At 33.2% G+C, this 25,409-nt stretch overlaps 1 protein-coding gene across 1 annotated transcript in view; it reads right to left on the bottom strand.

Annotated features, from left to right (window-relative positions):
• LOC148944287 (intraflagellar transport protein 140 homolog) overlaps positions 1–24,386 on the bottom strand; it is a 29,652-nt gene extending 5,266 nt beyond the window's left edge. The window contains exons 1-3 of the mRNA XM_089099826.1: positions 24,111–24,386; positions 15,176–15,345; positions 1,038–1,185 (exon numbers count right to left, since the gene is read on the bottom strand). Coding sequence (XP_088955952.1) covers positions 1,038–1,185; positions 15,176–15,345; positions 24,111–24,332 — 540 coding nt within the window. The 5' untranslated portion in view covers positions 24,333–24,386. The remainder of the gene's footprint in view (positions 1–1,037; positions 1,186–15,175; positions 15,346–24,110) is intronic.
• Positions 24,387–25,409: the final 1,023 nt, after the last annotated feature.

The following is a 25,409-nucleotide window of genomic DNA, read 5'->3' as shown; positions in this document are numbered from 1 at the left end:
ATATTATGCTGGTTTTTAATCGGAACGGTTCAGTTGCTGTCCGACATTTTAGCTCTTCACCAAAATCTGAGAAGAAACTTTTCAAATATCCCAAAAATTAACCATTAATAGTACTAGATGAATTAAAAACAGGAACTGAAATTAATTCTTTAAGCAAAACAAATTCTTTTTAAATTGTTCATTAATTAAAAATATTGCCTCAGCAAACTAAACATATTGTTTAGTAAATATTAAATTAAATATAATTAGACAGAAATATGTTTACCAAGAAACTAGCCTCTTTAAATAGTAAAATTAAATTCAAATTAATGAATGTATATTTCTAAGAGAAATTTCTTCCTGTAGCCTTGACTAGGGTTGTGATTCTCTTCCTTTTCTTTTACAATATTTTTACAAATACAAAACGTAATTTTAAAAATGCACGGTGTTTCCAGTAAAGTGCAAAAGACACAGACCTTTCAGGGGGGCTTAAGGGAGCGGCAGCCCATTCCTATATACGATAGCACTCTTTCATAGACGTTTAATTACATTATTATTTTCTCTTTTCATTGTTATTGTTGAAAAGCACACTGTTTAAGATAAAAATCGTTTTCAGTGAAGCGCAAATAACACTATAGTCTCCAGCTAATTTAAAGGGACGGTAGCCCCACTTTTAATTGTGGTAATTTCTGTTGGTTTTAAGTTGGGCTTATTATATGACTTTGTTTCTCTTCGCTTTAGGTTTTAAGATAGCTCTTTATTTTTGTTGAAAATTTTTTTTTCATAGAAAACAATTTTTGACTAATTTGAATAAAATGCTAAAAAGTTGAATTATGTGACAAATTGTGTTTTGGGCTTCTTAATTGTGCCTTAATTTATCCATATTTTTAAATATAATAATCTATAAAAATGTTCCATCAATCGGTTAAAATATCAACACATTCTTGGGTTTGATCGAATTTTTCTTCGCCGAGTTATTATTTTTAAGTTATGTGTTTAGTATACTGAAAGGAAAGTAGAATCATAACGACAAGGAAGATATTTATAAGTCATTTTACCTCTCCTCCGATAGCATATAATTGGACTGCTGATTGCCACTGCTCCCGTTTAACCATTTCATTTGCCATTTCGAGTGCTATTTCTTTATCTAAATTCCTTGGTATGTTTTCCAAAATACTTTCAATAATATCTGTTGTATCTTCAGCTCTGAAAATATTCAAATTTTTTGGTCGATTACTATTTTATTTCTGACAAGTGCAAGAAATTTCTTTTCAGGTGGAGTCCCATTGGTTTCGAAAAAAATGTAAATATAACTAAATAAAAAATGTATCTTGACATTTCCTAATCTTACGCTAAGGATAATTTAAACTGCAACACATTATCAACTAGTTAGTTTTGATGAGTTTGAGAGTAGAGATGCCTTATTGACTCGTGACGGGGCTCCTTATATGGGCATAGCCTCCCTAGGGAGAAAGATTACGTAATGGGGTCAATGACCTCTTTTTCCAAGTACTGTCAATCATTAATCAAATTGTTTCCAGGCGAAGTTTAATAATGTCTGACAGGTGATGTCAAGATTGATTGATATATCACGAAATGGGAATTAATTTGTTGTTTCTAAGGGGAATTATTGATTTAAGAAAGGGGAAGGGGAATTATTGATTTAAGAAAGGGGAATTAATTTGTTGTTTCTTAGGAAAATGGATTTCTGAGAAATTGATTACATAATCAGTAGAACCCTATCAGAAGGTCATGACGGGAGTCCATACATGGGCATAGAATGACGTAATCGACTAGGAAAATGGATTTATGAGAAATTGATTGCATAATCAGTAGAACCCTATCAGAAGGTCATGACGGGAGTCCATACATGGGCTTAGAATTATGTAATCGACTAGGAATATGGATTTCTGAGAAATTGATTACATAATCAGTAGAACCCTATCAGAAGGTCATGACGGGAGTCCATGCATGGGCATAGAATGACGTAATCGACTAGGAAAATGGATTTCTGAGAAATTGATTACATAATCGGTAGAACCCTATCAGAAGGTCATGACGGGAGTCCATACATGGGCATAGAATGACGTAATCGACTAAGACAAGCAAGTTACTTTCTTAATGTCCCTCCTAAACCCATTTTCCAACTTGAAGTACTTATCTTTTTTACCCACAACTATACTTTACAGCTTTTTGGATACCTCAACACAAAGAAATACTTTTCATAGACCATTTCAGAGCAAGTTACTTTATTAATGTCCCTCCTAAACCCATTTTCCAACATGAAGTACTTATCTTTTTCATCCACAATTATACTTTACCGCTTTTTTGATACCTCAACACCAAGAAATACTTTACAAAGACCATTTCAGAGCACGTTACTATCTTAATGTCACTCCTAAACCCATTTTACAACTTGAAGTACTTATCTTTTTCACTCACAACTATACTTTACAGCTTTTTGGATACCTCAACACCAAGAAATACCTTTCAAAGACCATTTCAAAGCAAGTTACTTTCTTAATGTCCCTCCCAAACCCATTTTCCAACTTAAAGTACTTATCTTTTTCACCCTCAACTATACTTTACAGCCTTTTGGTTACCTCAACACCAAGAAATACTTTTCAAAGACCATTTCAGAGCAAGTTACTTTCTTAATGTCCCTTCTAAACGCATTTTTCAACTTGAAGTACTTATCTTTTTCACCCAAAATTATACTTTACAGCTTTTTGGATACCTCAACACCAAGAGCAAGTTCATTTCAGAGCAAGTTACTTTCTTAATGTCCCTCCTAAACCCATTTTCCAACTTGAATTACTTATCTTTTTCACCCACAACTATACTTTACAGCTTTTTGAGTGTCCCAACACCAAGAAATACCTTTCAAAAGGCATTTCAGAGCAAGTTACTTTCTTAATGTTCCTCCTAAACCCATTTTCCAACTTGAAGTTCTTATCTTTTTCACCCTCAACTATACTTTACAGCTTTTTGGATACCTCAACTCCAAGAAATACTTTTCAAAGACCATTTCAAAGCAAGTTACTTTCTTAATGTCCCTCCTAAACCCATTTTGGAACTTGAAGTACTTATCATTTTCAACCACAACTAGACCTTACAGCTTTTTGGACACCTCGACACCAAGAAATACTTTTCAATGACAATATCAGAGCACGTTACTTTCTTAATGTTCCTCCAACTCCCATTTTCCAACTTGAAGTACAAATATTTTTTACCACAACTATACTTTACAGCTTTTTGAGTGTCCCAACACCAAGAAATGCCTTTCAAAATGCATTTCAGAGCAAGTTACTTTCTTAATGTTCCTCCTAAACTCATTTTCCAACTTGAAGTACTTATCTTTTTCATCCTCCACTATAATTTGCAGCTTTTTGGGTACAACAGCACCTAGAAATACTTTTTAATAACATTTAAGAGCAGTTTACAGTCGAATTGAACCTCCCAAACCCACTGTCCAAGTAGAAGTCCTAATGTTATACCACCACACCTCAAATTAACAGATTTAGGTAAAACTAAGAGCCCGGACATACTTTCCAATGAAAAGATAGGTGAACGTTCATTTCTAAATGTCCCTCCTAAGCCCATTTTCCAACTTGAAGTACTTATCTTTTTCACCCACAACTATACTTTACAGCTTTTTGGATACCTCAACACCAAGAAATACTTTTCAAAGACCATTTCAGAGCAAGTTACTTTCTTAATGTCCCTCCTAAACCTATTTTGCAACTTGAAGTACTTATCTTTTTCACTCACAACTATACTTTACAGCTTTTTGAGTGTCCCAACACCAAGAAATACTTTTCAAAGACCATTTCAGAGCAAGTTACTTTCTTAATGTCCCTCCTAAACCCATTTTCCAACTTGAAGTACTTATCTTTTTTTTACCCGCAACTGTAGTTTACAACATTTTGGATACCTCAAAACCAAGAAATACTTTTCAAAGACCATTTCAGAGCAAGTTACTTTCTTAATATTCCTCCTAAACCCATTTTCCAACTTGAAGTACTTATATTTTTCACCCACAACTATACTTTACAGCTTTTTGGTTACCTCAACACCAAGAAATACTTTTCAAAGACTATTTCAGAGCAAGTTACTTTCTTAATGTCCCTCCTAAACCCATTTTGCAACTTGAAGTACTTCTTTTTTTCACCCGAAACTATACTTTACAGCTTTTTGGATACCTCAACACAAAGAAATACTTTTCAAAGACCATTTCAGAGCAAGTTACATTCTTAATGTCCCTCCTAAACCCATTTTCCAACTTGAAGTACTTATTTTTTTTAACCGCAACTGTAGTTTACAACATTTTGGATGCCTCAAAACCAAGAAATACTTTTCAAAGACAATTTCAGAGCAAGTTCCTTTCTTAATGTCCCTCCTAAAGTCATTTTCCAACTTGAAGTACTTATCTTTTTCATCCACAACTATACTTTACAGCTTTTTGATGCCTATACACCAAGAAATACTAGAAAGTTAATTTCTTAATTACAATCCTAACCCCATTTTCCAACTTTAAGTACTTATCTTTTTCATCACAACTATACGCTACAGCTTTTTGGTTACCTCAAAACCAAGAAATACATTTCAAAGACCATTTCAGAGAAAGTTACTTTCTTAATTTCACTCCTAAACCCATTTTCCAACTTGAAGTACTTATCTTTTTCACCCACATCTATACTTTACAGCTTTTTGGCTACCTCAACACCAAGAAATACTTTTCAAAGACCATTTCAGAGCAAGTTACTTTCTTAATGTCCCTTCTAAACCCATTTTCCAACTTGAAGTACTTATCTTTTTCATACACAACTATACTTTACATTTTTTTGAGTACCACAACACCAATACGTACATTTCATTCTCTATATCAGAGCAAGTTAATTTTTGAATATCCCTTCGACACCACTTCTCCAGCTGGAAGCCATTATCTTTTTTATCCCACAACTATACTTTACAGCTTGTGGGATACCTCATCACAAAGAAATCCTTTTAAAATACCATTTAAGAGCAAGTTACTTTCTTAATCTCACTCCTAAAACAATATTCCAACTTGAAGTACTTATCTTTTTCACCCACAACTATACTTTACAGCTTTTTGGTTTCCTCAACACCAAGAAATACTTTTCAAATACCATTTCAGAGCAAGTTACTTTCTTAATGTCCCTCCTAAACCTATTTTGCATCGTGAAGTTCGTATGTTTTTCATATACACCTGGATTCTACAGATTTTCTCATAACTCAAAACTTAGTAGTACTTTTCAAAGACCATTTCAGAGCGAGATCATTTCTTAATGTCACTCCTAGGCCCATTGTCCCACATTAATGGCTTATATCTTTCACCCACTTACTCAATGAAAAAAGAAATTATTTTTTAATCAATTCTATTTTTCCAAATAATATAAAAATTTTCAACTTCGGTTCAGATTTTTCTCAAGTGAATGAAAAAATTTAAAATAATGTTCCAAATTTTTTCAACAAAGTGAAGAAAAGTTTTTGATCTCTTCTGAATTTTACCAAAGAACACGCTCCAGTTCTAATTTCTCCAGAGAAAACAAAAATCTTCCAATTCAGTTCCTTATTTCACAAAGACATAAAGAAATTTAAAGTTCAATTCTAATATTTAGGTGGAAGATAGAAAAAGTAATACCAAACTTGTGAATATTTTCATTGAAGATGAAAAGTTCTTGTCCAATTTTAAATTTTCTCAACGAAGTGAAGAAAAGTTCAAGTTCTCTTCTGAACTTTACCAAAGAACACACTTCAATGCTAATTTCTCCAGAGAAAACAAAAATCTTCCACTTAAGTTCTTAATTTCACCAAGACATAAAGAAATTTAAAGTTCAATTCTAAATTTTTCGGTGGAAGATGGAAAAAGTAATACCATACATGTGAATATTTTCCCGGAAGATAAAAAGTTCTAGTTCAATTTTCAATTTCCTCAACGAAGCGAAGAAAAGTTCAAGTTCTCTACTGACTTTTACTAAAGAATACAATTCAATTCTAATTTCACAAGAGAAAATAAAATCTTCCACTTAAGTTCTTTATTTCACGATGACATAAAGAAATTTAAAGTTCAATTCTAATTTTTCGGCGGAAGATAGAAAAAGTAATACCATACTTGTGAATATTTTCATGGAAGATAAAAAGTTCTAGTTCAATTTAAAATTTTCTCAACAAAGTGAAGAAAAGTTCAAGATCTATTCTGAATTTTACCAAAGAACACAATTCAATTTTAATTTCACCAAAGAAAATTAAAATCTTCCAATGCAGTTCTATATTTCACAATGACATAAAGAAATATAAAGTTCATTTCTAAGTTTTTCGGTGGAAGATAGAAAAAGTAAGACCACACTTGTGAATATTTTCATGGAAGATGAAAAGTTCTAGTTAAATTTAAAATTTTCTCAACGAAGTGAAGAAAAGTTCAAGTTCTCTTCTGAACTTTACCAAAGAACACACTTCAATGCTAATTTCTCCAGAGAAAACAAAAATCTTCCACTTATGTTCTTAATTTCACAAAGACATAAAGAAATTTAAAGTTCAATTCTAAATTTTTCGGTGGAAGATGGAAAAAGTAATACCATACTTGTGAATATTTTCCCGGAAGATAAAAAGTTCTAGTTCAATTTACAATTTCCTCAACGAAGTAAAGAAAAGTTCAAGTTCTCTACTGAATTTTACTAAAGAACACAATTCAAGTCTAATTTCACCAGAGAAAATAAAAATCTTCCACTTCAGATCTTTATTTCACAATGACATAAAGAAATTTAAAGTTCAGTTCTAAATTTTTTGGCGGAAAATAGAAAAAAGTTATACTATGATTGTGATTATTTTCCAGTGAAGATAAAAAGTTTCACTTTAATTCTAATTTTCTTAAATTCAGTTCCGATTTTTTGCAAAGAGATTAAACATTTAAATTGTTTAATTTAGGTTAGGTTAACTTATCATGAGGGCTCATGATAAGTTAACCTAACCTTTTCCGGCAAGTATGGTTAGGTTAGGCTAGATTAAGTTAGGTTAGGTTAAGTTAGGTTAGGTTAGCACATGTACGCTTCACTTAGGTTAGCTTAGGTTAGGTGAGAGACAGGCAAAAAGTTAGGTGTATGATTAGGTTAGGTTAGGTTAGATTAAGTTAGGTTAGGTTAAGTTAGGTTAGGCTAGATTAGCCTACGTACAAGCGCGTACGTAGGCTAATCTAGCCTAACCTAACTTAACCTAACCTAACTTAATCTAACCTAACCTAATCATACACCTAACTTTTTGCCTGTCTCTCACCTAGCCTAAGCTAACCTAAGTGAAGCGTACGTGGGCTAACCTAACCTATCTTAACCTAACCTAACTTAATCTAGCCTAACCTAACCATACTCGCCGGAAAAGGTTAGGTTAACTTATCATGAGCGCTCATGATAAGATAACCTAAACTAACTTAAAAAAATTAAATTTTTTATATATTTGAAAAAAATCGGAACTGAATTTAAGAAAATTAGAATTAAAGTGAAACTGTTTATCTTCACTGGAAAATAATTACAATCATAGTATAACTTTTTCTATCTTCCACCGAAAAATTTAGAACTGAACTTTAAATGTCTTTATTTCATTGTGAAATAATGATCTGAAGTGGAAGATTTTTATTTTCTCTGGTGAAATTAGAATTGAATTGTGTTCTTTAGTAAAATTCAGTAGAGAGCTTGAACTTTTCTTCACTTCGTTGAGGAAATTGTAAATTGAACTAGAACTTTTATCTTCCGGGAAAATATTCACAAGTATGGTATTACTTTTTCCATCTTCCACCGAAAAATTTAGAATTGAACTTTAAATTTCTTTATGTCTTTGTGAAATTATGAACATAAGTGGAAGATTTTTGTTTTCTCTGGAGAAATTAGCATTGAAGTGTGTTCTTTGGTAAAGTTCAGAAGAGAACTTGAACTTTTCTTCACTTCGTGGAGAAAATTTTAAATTGAACTAGAACTTTTAATCTTCAATGAAAATATTCACAAGTTTGGTATTACTTTTTCTATCTTCCACCGAAAAATTTAGAAATGAACTTTAAATTTCTTTATGTCATTGTGAAATATAGAACTTAAGTGGAATATTTTTATTTTCTTTGGTGAAATTAGAATTGAAGTGTGTTCTTTAGTAAAATTCAGAAGAGAACTTGAACTTTTCTTCACTTCGTTGAGAAAATTTTAAATTGAACTAGAACTTTTTATCTTCCATAAAAATATTCACAAGTATGGTTTTACTATTTCTATCTTCCGCCGAAAAATTTAGAATTGAACTCTAAATTTCTTTATGTCATCGTGAAATAATGAACTGAAGTTGAAGATTTTTATTTTCTCTGGTGAAATTAGAATTGTATTGTGTTCTGTAGTAAAATTCAGTAGATAAATTGAACTTTTCTTCACTTCGTTGAGGAAATTGTAAATTGAACTAGAACTTTTTATCTTCCGGGAAAATATTCACAAGTATGGTATTACTTTTTCAATCTTCCACCGAAAAATTTAGAATTGAACTTTAAATTTCTTTATGTCTTGGTGAAATTAAGAACTTAAGTGGAAGATTTTTGTTTTCTCTGGAGAAATTAGCATTGAAGTGTGTTCTTTGGTAAAGTTCAGAAGAGAACTTGAACTTTTCTTCACTTCGTTGAGAAAATTTGAAATTGGACAAGAACTTTTCATCTTCCATGAAAATATTCACAAGTTTGGTATTACTTTTTCTATCTTCCATCGAAAAATTAGAATTGAACTTTAAATTTCTTTATGTCTTTGTGAAATAAAGAACTGAATTGGAAGATTTTGTTTTCTCTGGAGAAATTAGAATTGGAGCGTGTTCTTTGGTAAAATTCAGAAGAGATCAAAAACTTTTCTTCACTTTGTTGAGAAAATTTGGAACATTATTTTAAATTTTTTCATTCCCTTGAGAAAAATCTGAACCGAAGTGGAAAATTTTTATATTATTTGGAAAAAAAGAATTGATTAAAAACTAATTTCTTTTTCATTGAGTATGTGGGTTACAAAGATCAGTTCTTAGCCTGATAAAATGAGATGACGAAAGACATTAAGACATTAACTTGCTCTGAAAGTGTATTTAAAAAGTATTTATTAGTTTTTATTTATCAGTAAGGCTGATTAATATCTTGTTGGGTGAAATCGATAATTAATTTAAGTTTTAAAATTGGTTAGAATTGATATTAAGAAATTAACTTTCTCTGAAATGGTATTTGAAAAGTATTTCTTGGTGTTGAGGTATCCAAAAGGCTGTAAAGTATAGTTGTGGATGAAAAAGATAAGTACTACAAGTTTGAAAATAGGTTTAGGAGGGAGATTAAGAAAGTAACTTGCTCTGAAATGGTCTTTGAAAAGTATTTCTTGGTGTTGAGGTATCCCAAAAGCTGTAGAGTATAGTTTAGGTTGAAAAATATAAGTACTTCAAGTTTGAAAATGGATTTAGAATTGACATTAAGATAGTAACTTGCTCTGAAACGGTCTTTGAAAAGTATTTCTTGATGTTGAGGTAACCAAAAACCTGAAGGGTATATTTGTGGGTGAAAAAGAAAAGTACTTAAAGTTGCAAAATGGGTTTAGGAGGAACATTAAGAAAGTAACTTGCTCTGAAATGGTCTTTGAAAAGTCTTTCTTGGTGTTGAGGTAACCAAAAAGCTGTACAGTATAGTTTTGATGAAAAAGAGAAGTACTTCAACTGGTAAAATGTGTGTATGAGTGAAATTAAGAATGTAACTTTCTCTGAATTGGTCTGTGAAAAGTATTTCTTAGTTTTGAGGTAACTAAAAAGCTCTCGGGTATAGTTGTGATGAATAAGATGAGTACTTAGAGTTGGAAAATTTGTTTAGGATGGACATTAAGAAACTAACTTGCTCTGAAAAGGTTATTGAAAAGTATTTCTTAGTTTTGCGGTAACCAAAAAACTCTAAGGTATAGTTGTGATGAAAAAGACAAGTACTTCAAGTTGGAAAATGGCTTTAGGAGGGACATTAAGAAAGTAACTTGCTCTGAAATGGTCCTTGAAAAGTATTTCTTGGTGTTGAGGTATCCAAAATGTTGTAAACTACAGTTGCGGGTAAAAAAAATAAGTACTTCAAGTTGGAAAATGGGTTTAGGAGAGACATTAAGAAAGTAACTTGTTCTGAAATGGTCCTTGAAATGTATTTCTTGGTGTTGAGGTAACCAAATAGCTGTAAAGTATAGTTTCGGGTGAAAAAGATAAGTACTTCAAGTTGGAAAATGAGTTTAGGAGGTACATTAAGAAAGTAACTTGCTCTGAAATGGTCTTTGAAAAGTATTTCTTGGTGTTGAGGTATCCAAAAAGCTGTAAAGTATAGTTGTGGGTGAAAAATATAAGTACTTCAAGTTGGAAAATGGGTTTAAGAGGGACATTAAGAAAGTAACTTGCTCTGAAATGGTCTTTGAAAAGTATTTCTTGGTGTTGAGGTATCCAAAATGTTGTAAACTACAGTTGCGGTTAAAAAAAAAATAAGTACTTCAAGTTGGAAAATGGGTTTAGGAGGGACATTAAGAAAGTAACTTGCTCTGAAATGGTCTTTGAAAAGTATTTCTTGGTGTTGTGACACTCAAAAAGCTGTAAAGTATAGTTGTGAGTGAAAAAGATAAGTACTTCAAGTTGCAAAATAGGTTTAGGAGGGACATTAAGAAAGTAACTTGCTCTGAAATGGTCTTTGAAAGGTATTTCTTGGTGTTGAGGTATCCAAAAAGCTGTAAGGTATAGTTGAGGGTGAAAAAGATAAGTACTTCAAGTTGGAAAATGAGTTTAGAAGGAACATTAAGAAAGTAACTTGCTCTGAAATACCTTTTGAAAGGTATTTCTTGGTGTTGGGACACTCAAAAAGCTGTAAAGTTTAGTTGTGGTGAAAAATACTTGTACTTCAAGTTGGAAAATGGGTGTTGGAGGAACATTAAGAAAGTAACTGGCTCTGAAATTGTCTTTGAAAAGTATTTCTTGGTGTTGAGGTAACCAAAAAGCTGTAATGTATTGATCTGGGTGAAAAAGATAAGTACTTCAAGTTGGAAAATGGGTTTAGGAGGGACATTAAGAAAGTAACTTGCTCTGAAATGGTCTTTGAAAGGTATTTCTTGGTGTTGAGGTATCCAAAAAGCTGTAAGGTATAGTTGAGGGTGAAAAAGATAAGTACTTCAAGTTGGAAAATGAGTTTAGAAGGAACATTAAGAAAGTAACTTGCTCTGAAATGCATTTTGAAAGGCATTTCTTGGTGTTGGGACACTCAAAAAGCTGTAAAGTATAGTTGTTGGTGAAAAAGATAAGTACTTCAAGTTGGAAAATGGGTTTAGGAGGGACATTAAGAAAGTAACTTGCTCTGAAATTGACTTTGAAAAGTATTTCTTGGTGTAGAGGTATCCAAAAAGCTGTCAAGTATAGTTGTGGGTGAAAAAGATAAGTACTTCAAGTTGAAAAATGGGTTTAGGAGGGACATTAAGAAAGTAACTTGCTCTGAAACGGTCTTTGAAAAGTATTTCTTGGTGTTGAGGTATCCAAAAAGCTATAAAGTATAGTTGTGGGTGAAACAGATAAGTAATTCAAGTTGGAAAATGGGTTTAGGAGGGACATTAAGAAAGTAACTTGCTTTGAAATGGTCTTTGAAAGGTATTTCTTGGTGTTGAGGTATCCAAAAAGCTGTAAAGTATAGTTGTGAGTGAAAAAGATAAGTACTTCAAGTTGGAAAATGGGTTTAGGAGTGAGATTAAGAAAGTAACTTGCTCTGAAATGGTCTTTGAAAAATATTTCTTGGTGTTGCGGTATCCAAAAAGCTGTAAAGTCTAGTTGTGGGTGAAAAAGATAAGTACTTCAAGTTGGAAAATGGGTTTAGGAAGGACATTAAGAAAGTAACGGGCTCTGAAATGGTATTTGAAAAGTATTTCTTTGTGTTGAGGTATCCAAAAAGCTTTAAAGTATAGTTGTGGGTAAAAAAGATAAGTACTTCAAGTTGGAAAATGGGTTTAGGAGGGACATTAAGAAAGTAACTTGCTTGTCTTAGTCGATTACGTCATTCTATGCCCATGTATGGACTCCCGTCATGACCTTCTGATAGGGTTCTACTGATTATGTAATCAATTTCTCAGAAATCCATTTTCCTAGTCGATTACGTCATTCTATGCCCATGCATGGACTCCCGTCATGACCTTCTGATAGGGTTCTACTGATTATGTAATCAATTTCTCAGAAATCCATTTTCCTAGTCGATTACATCATTCTAAGCCCGTGTATGGACTCCCGTCATGACCTTCTGATAGTGTTATACTGATTATGTAATAAATTTCTCATAAATCCATTTTACTAGTCAATGACGTCATTCTAAGCCCGTGTATGGACTCCCGTCATGACCTTCTGATAGGGTTTTACAGATTATGTAATCAATTTCTCAGAAATCCATTTTCCTAGTCAAGTACGTCATTCTATGCCAATGTATGTACTCACGTCATGACCTTCCGATAGGGTTCTACTGATTATGTAATCCATTTCTCAGAAATCCATTTTCCTAGTCGATTAAGTCTTTATATGCCCATGTATGGACTCCCGTCATGACCTTCTGATAGGGTTCTACTGATTATGTAATCAATTTCTAAGAAATCCATTTTCCTAGTCAATTACGTCATTCTATGCCCATGTATGGACTCCCGTCATGACCTTCTGATAGGGTTCTACTGATTATGTAATCAATTTCTCAGAAATCCATTTTCCTTAGAAACAACAAATTAATTCCCCTTTCTTGAATCAATAATTCCCCTTAGAAACAACAAATTAATTCCCCTTTCTTAAATCAATAATTCCCCTTAGAAACAACAAATTAATTCCCATTTCGTGATATATCAATCAATCTTGACATCACCTGTCAGACATTATTAAACTTCGCCTGGAAACAATTTGATTAATGATTGACAGTACTTGGAAAAAGAGGTCATTGACCCCATTACGTAATCTTTCTCCCTAGGGAGGCTATGCCCTTATAAGGAGCCCCGTCACGAGTCAATAAGGCATCTCTACTTTTGAGTTTGACATAAACAGTCCTGAGTTTGTCAAGAATCAAATATTTATCCCTATTACAGCCGAAAAAAGTGATCCTGCTCTCCTTGTTTTTCTTGTGTGTTTTTTAACACACAAGAAAACAACTTTCTGTTGTTCTTGTGTGTAAATATTATCAATAACTTCCTTAAATATCTTTAATACAGTCAATTAATATTATTCACTCAATTAACATTGGTCAATTCTTTTAGCAGATAATATTTTGGAAGGTATATTTCTAGGACAAATTGAAGCAAGTGAAACGATGTAAAAAGACAACAAGATATCATGTAAAACTACGTGAAGGCTCTTTCTAATTTAATGCATATTGTTTGCTATTTGGGACTGAATTTTAGTTGGCCTTGGCCCACTTTTTTCTGCTTGCTACGAGTTTTGGCTATTGAAGATATCTCATCAAATATCAAGCATCTCGGTTTTTCTACGTGTGATTTTCCACTTTGCAAAAGCCTTCAAAACATGTATTCCTAATGGCTAAACAAGTTCAACAGGAAAATGATTTTGCTTATCATGCATCTTTTAACGGCGAGTTTAAATAGATTATAATTTTTTTTTCATAAGGTTTTGCGTTCTTTTTTCATGTTCTGTTTCTCTTGTGACTTATGAAAGAATTGTATAGCCTAACGTTCCATATTTTTGGGAACGATCTTTCACCAGTTGATGGGCTATATGTTCGGGTTCTAAGCGCTCCCCCCCGCGGAAAATACCCCCCAGAACATACCCTCCCGGAAAATACCCCCTCAGAAAATAACGCCCGGTAAATACCCCCCCCCCCCGCAAAATACCCCTCCCCCCCCCATGGAAAATAAGGCTTTCCAAATTTGAGTTTTATTTGAGTTTTTTTTTAATTTCCGTAGGGGGAAGGAATTTTGGTACTTGTGTAAACTTGTGTATTATTTTCCGTGGGGGGGGGGGGTATTTTCCGCAGGGGGGTGTTTTCCGCGGGGGTATTTACCGGGGGTAATCACCGAGGGGGGGGGGGTAAACGCCGGCTACCATATGTTCGTTATCTAACAGTTATCTGAATGACTACTACTGTTTGTTATTTGTGCCATAGCTAAGAACACCACGATAACTTTTCAAAACTCTTATCAATTTTTTTTTCAAAAAAGTGGTTTTGCTGTTTATCTCTCTAACAAGGGCTGTATCAGTACATAACTTTATGCATTCCCGTTTAGGGGAAGTTGTAGAAATGAATAGATCAGGAACAAAGCTCTGGGTCATAGATATCTAGGACATTTTGCCAAACTTTTCGGGACGTCACAATAAGACTATTCGACTCAGGACTCTCCCACAGTAATTATTAGGCCTATGATTAATGCACTCCTCACCTTTCAATTAAAATACAGTAGCATGTCATGTTTTTGAGAGGTCAATTTCAGCTCCTCAATCTAATAAAATAGGTTCCAACGTAAAAGAAATTAAGAAAAGGACACAACAAAGGTACTAAAATCTTTGAGCTATCCCAAAGAACAACTTATATTTTTCAACCCTTTCAACAATTTTTCTATTAGAGAAAGGAAGAAAGAACAAATTTTAAGGGGTATTTCTACTGCTCCTCTATAGGGGTATTTCTAGATCATTTTAAGGGATATTTCTACTGCTCCTCTATAGGCGTATTTCAAGATCATTTTAAGGGGTATTTCTACTGCTCCTCTGTAGGAGTGTTTCTAGACCATTTTAAGGGATATTTCTACTGCTCCTCTATAGGGACATTTCTAGATCATTTTAAGGGGTATTTCTACTGCTCCTCTATAGGCGTATGCCTTGAGGTTTAAGAAGGGATTTATGCTGAAATATGTGGTAGAATATGAGTCTCATATTTGTTTTTGTTATATTGAAAACCAAAGTTGTAGCATTATTTATGTTTGTGCGCAAGAAACATGTTTGACCGTCCTCAACCCTTTTATTTCCAGTGGGAGTTAATTAATGTACATGCCTACTTGCGGGCGTACACAAAATGATTTTTCTTTTGCAAGATTTAAGAGGATCGCTTGCCGAGGAAGGACGAAGAATTAAAAAAATGTGTTTTAGACGAAAATAATAGCATAACTGATAAATGCAAAAATGATCCTCTATTCAATAAGATGAAAAAAAAAATTCTCACAGGTTTGCCAGTTCCAGGGCTTTCAAAATATAACCTGCTTTAGCATAAAGTTTTGCTGCATTGGCTATGGAAGATGAAGGTCTTGATTCAAGATATGCAGCTGCAACCAGTTGATCTTGAGCACTTGCTTGAAGAGCCACCAAATAAATCACCTTATCCAGTTGATTTTCCTAAAATAAGTTATAAATATTATAATGCTGATCTTGCCCTCGACTTTACACTACGACTGTTATTAAAATTTTACCAGTTAGAATCATTCTTACTCGTAAAAGGCATTCGTAAGAGACCTCATGTTTCTCTTCTGATTTGTTGTAAAAGAAAAAAAAACAAGCAAACGACAACAAAAAAACAAAACTATTAACCTTTAATGTAACGCTAAGATTTCATGTAATGTTAAGAAAAGTGCTAGGTATTTCCCTTGCAGTTCTCAGTTCTCTTTTGGTACTTGACCAGTTAAAAACTAATTGAATTTAAGCCAGATTAACTGTGTACTTGTTCGGAATAAACAACAAGTGGATCACTATGAACTTATAATTAAAACTTGTTAGATAAATTTATAAACTTGCATTACGGCTTAAGGATTATTTATGGATTGTGGCTCTGGGTTAGTATTCAGCACTATTATCATCTGAGTCGTGCATTAAAATACTTGGATTTCTTGAGAATAGCTGGATTGCTTGCCCCACTCAAAGATAAATAATTATTTATTCTCATTGCTACGCTTATGTCAAAATTCAAGCCTTTTGATATTGTTCCCACCTTATTTATAAGCCTTGTACAAGCTTCTTTAAAGTCCTTATTCCATTTGCAGATATGTGCTTCAGCTATATTATGCCCCGAATGGGTACCGTAGCAAAAGACTAGACATCTAGCTTGATTTTTTTGGTCTTTGGTGGTTTCTATTACCACTGATGGCAATAAGGGGTATCCCTGAAACGAAGCTAGGACAAAATCGAACGGTTTGTACTTTGCCGTTTTACTATCTACAAAAGTGAGGAGGGGGCACACTTCATGCAGTAAACTTCAACAACAAAATGTTCCAATTTGCCACCCAAAAATACTCACGTTTGTAATATGCGCTTGGCTTTTGACGCAAGCTCATCAAATTTCAGCAAGGACTATATCCGATTTAATCGAAAACTTGTTTAGCTCTTCACTCTTTGAACTCTGACAATGAACTCTTCATTGAGACCCTAGCAGACTTAAAGGTCCTCCAGAGATTATTTTTTCTCCTACAACTCCTAAGAAGACCAGGGGTCATCCAAGGATTTTGAGGAAAGGCCTTCTTAGACTTATGATTAGAAGGTGAAACAGAACAAATATCGAATCCAGCTTCTTTAATAGACTCACAGAAAGTATAAAATAAATTACAAAAATCAGAATCACTCAAAATACCTGCAAGCATGGACGAAAGAAAATGATACGGAAGACCTTATATCCATCAAATTTATATCAAAATCTCCCATAATAATTAACTCAATCGACTGTTTGAGGATGGTTTCAAGCAGATCATTAAGGATGCGTAGAAACAGAAGAATAGAACCACTAGGAGATCGATGAATAATACCAACAATAAAATTCTTACCTCCTCATTTAATATCGATGAACAGTGACTCAAAGACACCTTCGATATTTCTGGATAGATCCATTCTAAGAGAATATGGGAGATCATTAGAATGTACAAGGCAAGACCACCCTTGGCCATCTTTTGTCGATTCAGTCGCTCCATCTTATAACCTTGCAAATCCAAAAGCATATCATTATTAGGATCTAAGAAAGTCTCACAGAAACCAACAATATCAGGTAGCCCATCAGAAACAATCTGTTTTAGACGGAACAAAGACCCTGAATATTCAACTGGAGCGCTGAAAAATTTCCATTTTGTTTGGCAGCCTCCCTTACATTAGAAATATATTTACTCGTTACTGAGGGGTTCATTGTGGTCAAATCACTATAAATATTCCCAATAGAATTATTAATCATGCTTAAAACATCTAACGGGTTATTTTCTAGCTCAAAAAGTCGTCCTTCAACTGGGCGCGTACCTAATTTGTCAGTAAAAAAAAAGACAACCAATTCTAGACATGGCATTAAACCATAAAATATACACGCAAAAAAAAACATTGATTGACCAGGTGGTTTGACCAAAATGTGTGGATTGACCGAAAACGGTCAGTCCACACATTAAATTTACCGAAGCAATCTCTTGCCACATTCAAAACTTCACGGCGCTTTTTTGTTAGCGATTCTGACAAAAATATTCCACTTTTTGCTAATTCAATCTTTGCTTTGAAAATAATTCGAGCTATTTCAGCATTTTTGAAGCGTATCACCATTGTAGACACTTCAGATTGATCATTAGAGTCATTCAGACTACATCGATAAACATTTACAATATTATTGACTTCAAAACCATGGACCAGCATCTTGTCTTTAATGATAACTGATATTTCTTTCTTTAGATAATTTCAAAGCCTCTGTTTTACTCCATTCATCACTAAGCAATCCAACATGTTTTCTTTTTCAAAATCATCCACTTTTGATTCCAATGACAAAATCCTACTTTCCAAGCTTTTAACCATTGCAAATAGTCCTTTGAGCGGTTTTTCTATTTCTTGGAATTTTGGGTTGTAATCAATGTAAATTGCATCATGATTTTTTTTACTATAGGATCAATTGCCTGATTTGCTATATCAGGGGCTGATAGTTTAGCATTGACTTGACGGGAAATCTCAGCTGTAAGATTCGCTTGTGTACGATTTAATTCATCATGGGTAAAAGCTATTTTTTGAAGGATTAGGCTAGGTGCAGTGAATCTTCTGCAATAACGCTCGCTGGGTTTAATGCTAGATAAGTAGGTGATGACGATTTATAAATTTCTGGTAACGAATCCAATTCGTTAAATGCTTTACCAACATCTTTTTCCGTTCTTTTGCGAGCACTAGGGTTATCCGAGCACTAGGGTCTAGAGTGCTTTAGCAAAAATCTGTGTATCTCCATATTCCTTTAGCACCAGTTTTTGACTGCAAAACAATTGCACGCCAAGGGGGATAACTTTGTTAGTCTTTCAAAGTTTCTTCAAAGTTTCAAAGTTCTTTGTTAATATTGATAATCTTTGTTAATCTTTCATTTGAATGTGAAGTTTTTCCGAATGCTCTCAAGTGTTTTTGGATTATTATTTTGTATAAAGGTGGACCAAGAAATGATCCAGCCAATTATCGACCAATTTCAATTGTATCAGTATTTAGTAAAATCATTGAAAAGGCTATGCTTTCTCTTCTCCTTGCTTTTCTAAAGTATAAGAATTTTCTTCATGATTTTCAATTTGGTTTCCGAATGAAGTACTCCACTGAACAGGCCTGTATGATCCTTTTGAATTTTATACATTCTGTATTAGATTCGGGATTAATTCCGGCTGCTATGTTCCTGGATATTTGTAAGGCATTCGATTCCTTAACCCATGAAATTCTTCTATCGAAGATATCTCATTTTGGCATAAGGGGAAATGTATTTTCTTGGTTTCAGTGTTATTTGAATGATAGGCTAATTTCGGTTAACCCACTTTTCTGTTCACCCTCACAAGTGAATTTTGGCGTCCCCCAGGGATCTGTTTTAGGGCCTGTGCTATTTCTGATTTTTTAAATGATCAAAAAGCCTGCAAAAAAGCCTGCAAATGATCAAAAAGCAGTCAAAAAGCCTGCTTTTTTATGTAATTAAAAAGCAAAAAGTAGAATAATTGATGTAGCAGAAAAAGCAGAATAATTACTGTAGACTCTGTCATCCTCTGTCATTCCCTTGCCCATAGTGGCAACTATAGTTCACCTTCTTCTGATGTTCTTGTTTATTTTGCCGATGACAGAACACTTGACACTTCGGGAAACTGCGAATCAGAGCTTCGAATGAATTTGAAATTTTTTTTTGAGAGAGTGATTTTGTGGCTTCATGCTAGTTATCTTACCCTAAATTTTTCCAAGTCCTGTTTTTTTTATTTTTTCACGTGTTTCTCAGGTTTATCCCCAGTTATCGGTGATTCACGAGCCAAATGGGATAATTCATAGATGTAAAGATACAAGTAATAATAAGTGTGATAATTCATAGATATATAATGCAATATGTTCGTTTTTTTGGGCATTCTTGTTGATGAAAACATGTCTTTCAAGCGTCACCTTGATTTGATTAAAATAAGGATATGCAGAAGTATCGGTATTTTAAGGAAACTTAAGCATGCTTTTCCTGGATTAATTTGAAAATTCTTTTCACTGCTAGATCCAATCGCACGTTTTTTACTGTCCAATTGTATGGATGTCAACCTTTCTTTCACTGTTAAAACCACTTTCTAAGATTTACAATTAAGCTAAAAACCTCATTCAAGAAACTAGTCGTTCAGGAATTAGCCCAATGTTTGATCTCGAGTCACTGTATATTCTTTCGTGTGCATGTTTAACTTTCCCTCAGCTTCATGGTGACCTCCCTTGACCCCTAACTGCTCCGCTATCTTTTGCCTATGATAAGAATAATAATAATCTTTGCAATACAAAAAAAAAATCATATTGGAGTAAGTTCCTTTTACTCCATGTGTAAGGTCAGATTTTAATCCTTTAATGGCGAGTCGTATTGTGTGAAATAAGTTGCCTGAATCAGCTCGAAGGAGTCACTCACTCGGTTTGTTAAAAAAAAATCGTTAAAGTTATTGTTAAAGCTTGTTAGAAGTTATTTTTATCTATTTATTTATTTTTCTTATATTTTTATTATTATTTTATTATGATTCTTTAACCTGATGTACTTCTATTTAAACTTTCTCATTTTGGCGTAAGAGGTAGTGTGTTATTTTGGTTCAAGTTTTTCATGTCTGGTAGAATAATTTCTCTTGATCCACTTTTTCGATCACCATCAAGTGTTGATCAGGGGGCCCCTCAAGGGTCAATTTTAGGGCCTGTACTCTTTTTAATTTATGTAAATGACCTAATTTTTGCAGTTAAAAACAAAAATCCTCTTTATTGATCTCGCCTATATCGTCCAACGTTTTCCCGTACCCATAACCATAGTTTGCTTACCTCGGATTCTCTTGTTACTTTTGCCGATAATACCACCCTTATTACTTCTGGGAGAACAGTCAATTTGGTTTGATGCTAAACCTCTTGCCTTAAATGTTTCTAAAACTAGTTTCTTAGTTTTTTTTTGTCATATATCTCAAGCTTGTCCTCAATTATCCGACATTCATATATCCAAAGGATTTATTAGTAGACCAAAGGATAGCCATGTACGTTTCCTAGGTATCCTCCTAGATGAAAATTTGTCTTTTAACTACCATATTGATTTTATTAAAATGAAGGTATGCAGAACCCTCGGTATTCTAAGAAAACTCAAACATATTTTCTCTGGACCAAAAGAATCCTATTTCATAGCTTAATTTATTCTTATGTTTCTTATTGTCCAGTCATATAGAGGTATACTTTCCCTTCTTTTCTCAAACTGCTTTCGAATACTTATAATAAAGCTATAAATCTTTCCCAGGATGTAAATTGTTCGGCAATCAAACCGTTACTTGATATTGAAAAACTTTATATTCTTTCCTGTGTAACTTTCGCTTTTCTTCAGCTCCATGTAAAAGCTAAATATCCGAATTCCACATACACCAACAATAAGATCTGATTTTAATCTTTCTGTTGAATGCCACTCGTTTGGCACCTTCAAAGGAGTCACAGAGATTTTTTTTATTTGCATGTGATTAATTTTTCCTTGACGTATATAGTGCTATCCATTCTTTCATAATTATTATTATATTAATAGATGTTGAGATTCATTGCAGTTTGATAAAGCTTATGAACTCTGAACTCTCCTTGTTTTTTTTTTATTGTTTTCTTTTTCCATTTTATGAAGATTAATTAAAACAAACTTTCCGAAAAATAAGTTTTTCAAAGAAAAGTAAAGGCCATTTTAAACTTAAGCTCAGGAGATACAAATACCTGTTAAAATTCAAACTCAAAACGACCAAAATATACCATTAAAAAGTAAATGAAACCCAAAACGAACAGAAATCAAATAGACAATCAGAGAAAAATACCTACAGCAACTAATAATATAAATGAATAACCTGATATTAAAGTGAGTAATGCTTAAATTGAATATGAAAATCGAGCTTAAAACAAAAACAAATATTTTGCTATTAAAGTATAAATGAAACTTAAAACGAACAGAAATTAAATAAACAATCAATGAGAACAAACATACAATATATATTAATGTAAATGAATAAAAAAAAATCTTAAAACAAGTGAAACTTAAATTGAATATGCAAATCAAGTTTGAATCGAATAAAAATAACTACAAACAAGAGTTTGGGTATCGTCTCACTGCAAAAGCCTAAAACCTACTGCGTCATTGGCACTTTACTGAAAACAATTCTTTGAAATGTTTTACACTTTTGTAACTTTAAGAAATCAAAAATTAATTAAGATTTTAGGGAATAAATATCAGCATATGTATATTAAATTGACAATGCCCATTTTTTTCAGTAAACTCATTTGAATTTTTTTTTTCAGTAAAGTACAAATTATATTCTGGTTTTTAGAAAGCATAGGGGTATTGAACCCTACTCATATTAATTTATGCTCGTTATGAGTATGACTCTAATATTTATTTTAATTTTTGTTCGTTTTGGGTTTCATTTATTTATTGATACTTATTTCGGGTAGTTGTATTCTTGGTAGATTATATGATAGTATGGACGCCAGGTGATGAAAATGTAAATCATACCACGACGGAATGGGGCTGCTACGAGAATTAGCCTACCACCCCCTAAATTGACCATGCGGATTCAAAAATACCAATGGCACTTGCTTGCGAGTGGTGGAACACTCCGAAACTTGACATTTTATTATATTTTGGTGTTTCATGCAAGAAAATGCATGTTCCACAAAGTTTGAGGTGCAGTTTTCCGCTCAAATAGAAATGCCTAGAAGCCATAGAATGTTTTCATAACCAACTAACACGATTAGTTACAAAAAATGGCAGAGTTAAAAAAATGGCAAAAGTATATGAGTCTTGAACAGTCTTGGAAAGTATAAACAAAATCAAATTGAATATTAGATACATAATAATATTAATTGTTGAAAGATCCATCAGTTCAAGATTTTTTTTCACTGTAATTTTATTTTTATTTTCAATGCTGTAAGAACTGGAAAAGAAAATATTTGTAATATACGAGTAATTCGTTTTCAGTGAAGCAACAATGGCGCAGAAGGCTTTAGGTTTTTACAGTTAAAGAAGTGGGCAGTATCCAAATTTTTTTGTAGTAAAACTATATTTGTCTTGACCAATCTTGAAAAGAACTAATAAATTAAACTGAATATTTGATGCATAATGATATTAATTGCTAAAAGCTCATCAGTTCAAAATTTTACTGTAATTTTAATATTTATTTTCAATGTTAAGTACAAAAGAAAACATTTGTAATATAATTCGTTTTCAGTAAAGCGCCAATGACGCAGTAAGTTTTAGGCTTTTGCAGTGAGGCGATACCCAAACTCTTGTTTATAGTTATTTTTATTCGATTCAAACTTGATTTGCATATTCAATATAAGTTTCACTTGTTTTAAGATTTATTTATTCATTTATATTAATATATATATTGTATGTTTGTTCGCAATGATTGTTTATTCAATTTCTGTTTATTTTGAGTTTCATTTATACTTCAATAGCAAAATGTTTTTTGTTTTGTTTTAAGCTTGATTTTCATATTCAGTCTAAGCATTACTCGCTTTAAGATATATTTATTGATTTATATTATTACTTGTTGTATGTTTTTTGCTATGATTGTTTATCATAGCACTCCAATCACAGTTGCACTCCAATCACTATTAAAAAGAGCACTATCCCTAAAATTTCCAATTGAATGAGCCTGTTTTGAAGTTTAAGACAACGCCTTCTATAAAAACTTTATATGCCCCCAGGGCATAACTTAAAACCCTTGCCCTGAGGGTTGTGGGGGAGTGTCCTCCTCAGAAATAGGAGGGCTAGTTGCCCTCCAATCATTTTTGACTATTAAAAAGAGCACTAGAACTCTCGATTTCCAATCGAATGATCCCGCTCTGAAGTTTCTATGACGACCCCTTCCATATGAAGTGCCTCCTGGAAAAAAAAAAAAATAAATAATAAATAATAATAAAACATTGGAGCCGTATGGCCTTTACTATAGGCAACGCTACAGCGTTGCCTCTGAAAATGCTTTAAATGGTAAGAGTTTAATATTTACATTTATGTGTCCAAATGCTAATGCTATATTTATATGTTTAAACGTTAAAAGTTTAAACGTTTAATGATTATGTGGTCTTTTCATGATCACCCTCCTACAGGCCATGGATCCTTTGTGGGGATTTGTAGATTTTTGTGTAATTATTTTACAATTATATGGAAAATAAATCTATCTTCATATCCATCTATCTATCTAAAGATAGTTTTAAGGACTGGATTTACTGCCAATAAATGAAAAAAAAGGCTGTGCAGAAAAGTTTGTGCAATATCAATTTATAAGGCTATTAAAAAAAGATTCAAAAGGCTAGGTGACTTATCCAAAAAATAGATTTTAAGTTTTGCGCTTTTTGGCGATATATCTGGGACGAAACAAAAATCAGGAGTTCTAAAGTGGGCAAAAGAAGGTTGTAAGAAAAGACGCAAGAAAGGGAGTAAAATCTAAATCTCTGACCAAGGGGAGCCCGAACAACTGCGTTTGTCACAGGCGCTTGGGGGTTGTCATGAGTTGTTTATTCTCTGTTTAGAAATTGACTTACTGTGACTTGCCCTAGAGTGTAAATTTGCATTCTAACAAATTTGCAATTAAAGAAAATTGCAAAAAAAAACACTAGTTTAAAACTACTACAAAAGTGGCTCTGATCTCTCTCCGGTTTCAATTGAACAAATAAAGTGAACAAAATACCTTGCACAGTCTAACAGCAGCACTAAATGCTCCAGCTTCACAATAATATTGACACGCTTTTTCGTAGTCAGATTCATTAACTTCGAAGTATCTCCCCATGAAATAGCATGCTGCCTTATTTCTGCTTTTTCTGGCAAAGTCACAGGCCAAAACAACTTCATTCCTATAGCAGAGAGAGCGGCATAAAGAAGCTATGTCCTCACATTTCTTATAGAACTCCATAGCTAACGCGTAATCTCCTTGACTTTCAGCATGCTTTGCATACCAGCGTTGAATAGACCTTTAATTGAAAAGAGATTAAAATTTTTATAGGTTAGAATAGCAGTTGAGGTTATCTACAAAATTAAATTTGAAAGTTGAAAACCAATCCCAATTAACTTCCAGGATTTGTTGTTCAACATTATTTATGCGTTAATTTTGTTTCATGCACATGTTGTGCACACAAATGAGTAAATAAATCGTCAGAAGCAGCATTAAAGCGAATACTACTATACTATTAATAACAAATCACTGCGGAACCAAACCGCCTGATGCCGACAAAGCTACACATGTTCCTCCTCCATCCCATCTTATTCTATTTTTATACCCTCCAAATAAGCTCTCATTCCCTTAAATCTTTCGTTACGACATCCTCCCATCCCATTCGGGGATGACCTGCTTATCGTTTTGCATTAGATGGTGGGCTGACAAGGGCGATGTTTGGAAATCTGTCAGCTTACATCCGCAAAACATTTCCCAGCTATCTCAACTACTCTATCACTATTGCACTAGAAAGAGAGAATGAAGCATATTTTTTCGGGCAGCTTACTGTTTGCGATACGGAGAGTCAGTCGGGTACCCAAAACAGTCCGTAGACAGTTTCTCTGGGAAACATACTATTAAATCTTCCGCCGTCTTTCGGAGTGCCCAAGCTTCTGAGCCATACTTGACCACTATTATCATTGCATCTTCCAATATTATAATCTTGGCTCGCAGACTTACCTTCCTGTTCTTTCAAACTTTTTTTCAACTGTGAAAAAAAACCTGGACCTTGGCTGAATGAATTGTAGAAAATCATTTTCGGCATGTTGGCTGCTGAAATTGTAGCTAAAGCTTAATCCCTTACTTTTTCAGTTCACGTGTTAAACTGTTTTAACTGTTTAAGATCAGTGGACACAGATGAAGTCTGATTGCTACAACAAGTTAGACCCTTTTTCAGACAGAATTAAAGAGCAATAAATCAAATAAATTCAGAAAAATTAGAATTGCAGTTACTGTGAAAAAAAATCAGATGTTTTTAATTTACGACAAAAAGAGCAA

Source organism: Artemia sp. Qi Xiang Cuo, chromosome 14 (genome assembly GCF_049724085.1).
Source record: "Artemia sp. Qi Xiang Cuo chromosome 14, ASM4972408v1, whole genome shotgun sequence".
NCBI classification, from domain to species: Eukaryota; Metazoa; Arthropoda; class Branchiopoda; order Anostraca; family Artemiidae; genus Artemia; species Artemia sp. Qi Xiang Cuo.
This window is presented reverse-complemented; position numbering and strand designations above follow the sequence as displayed.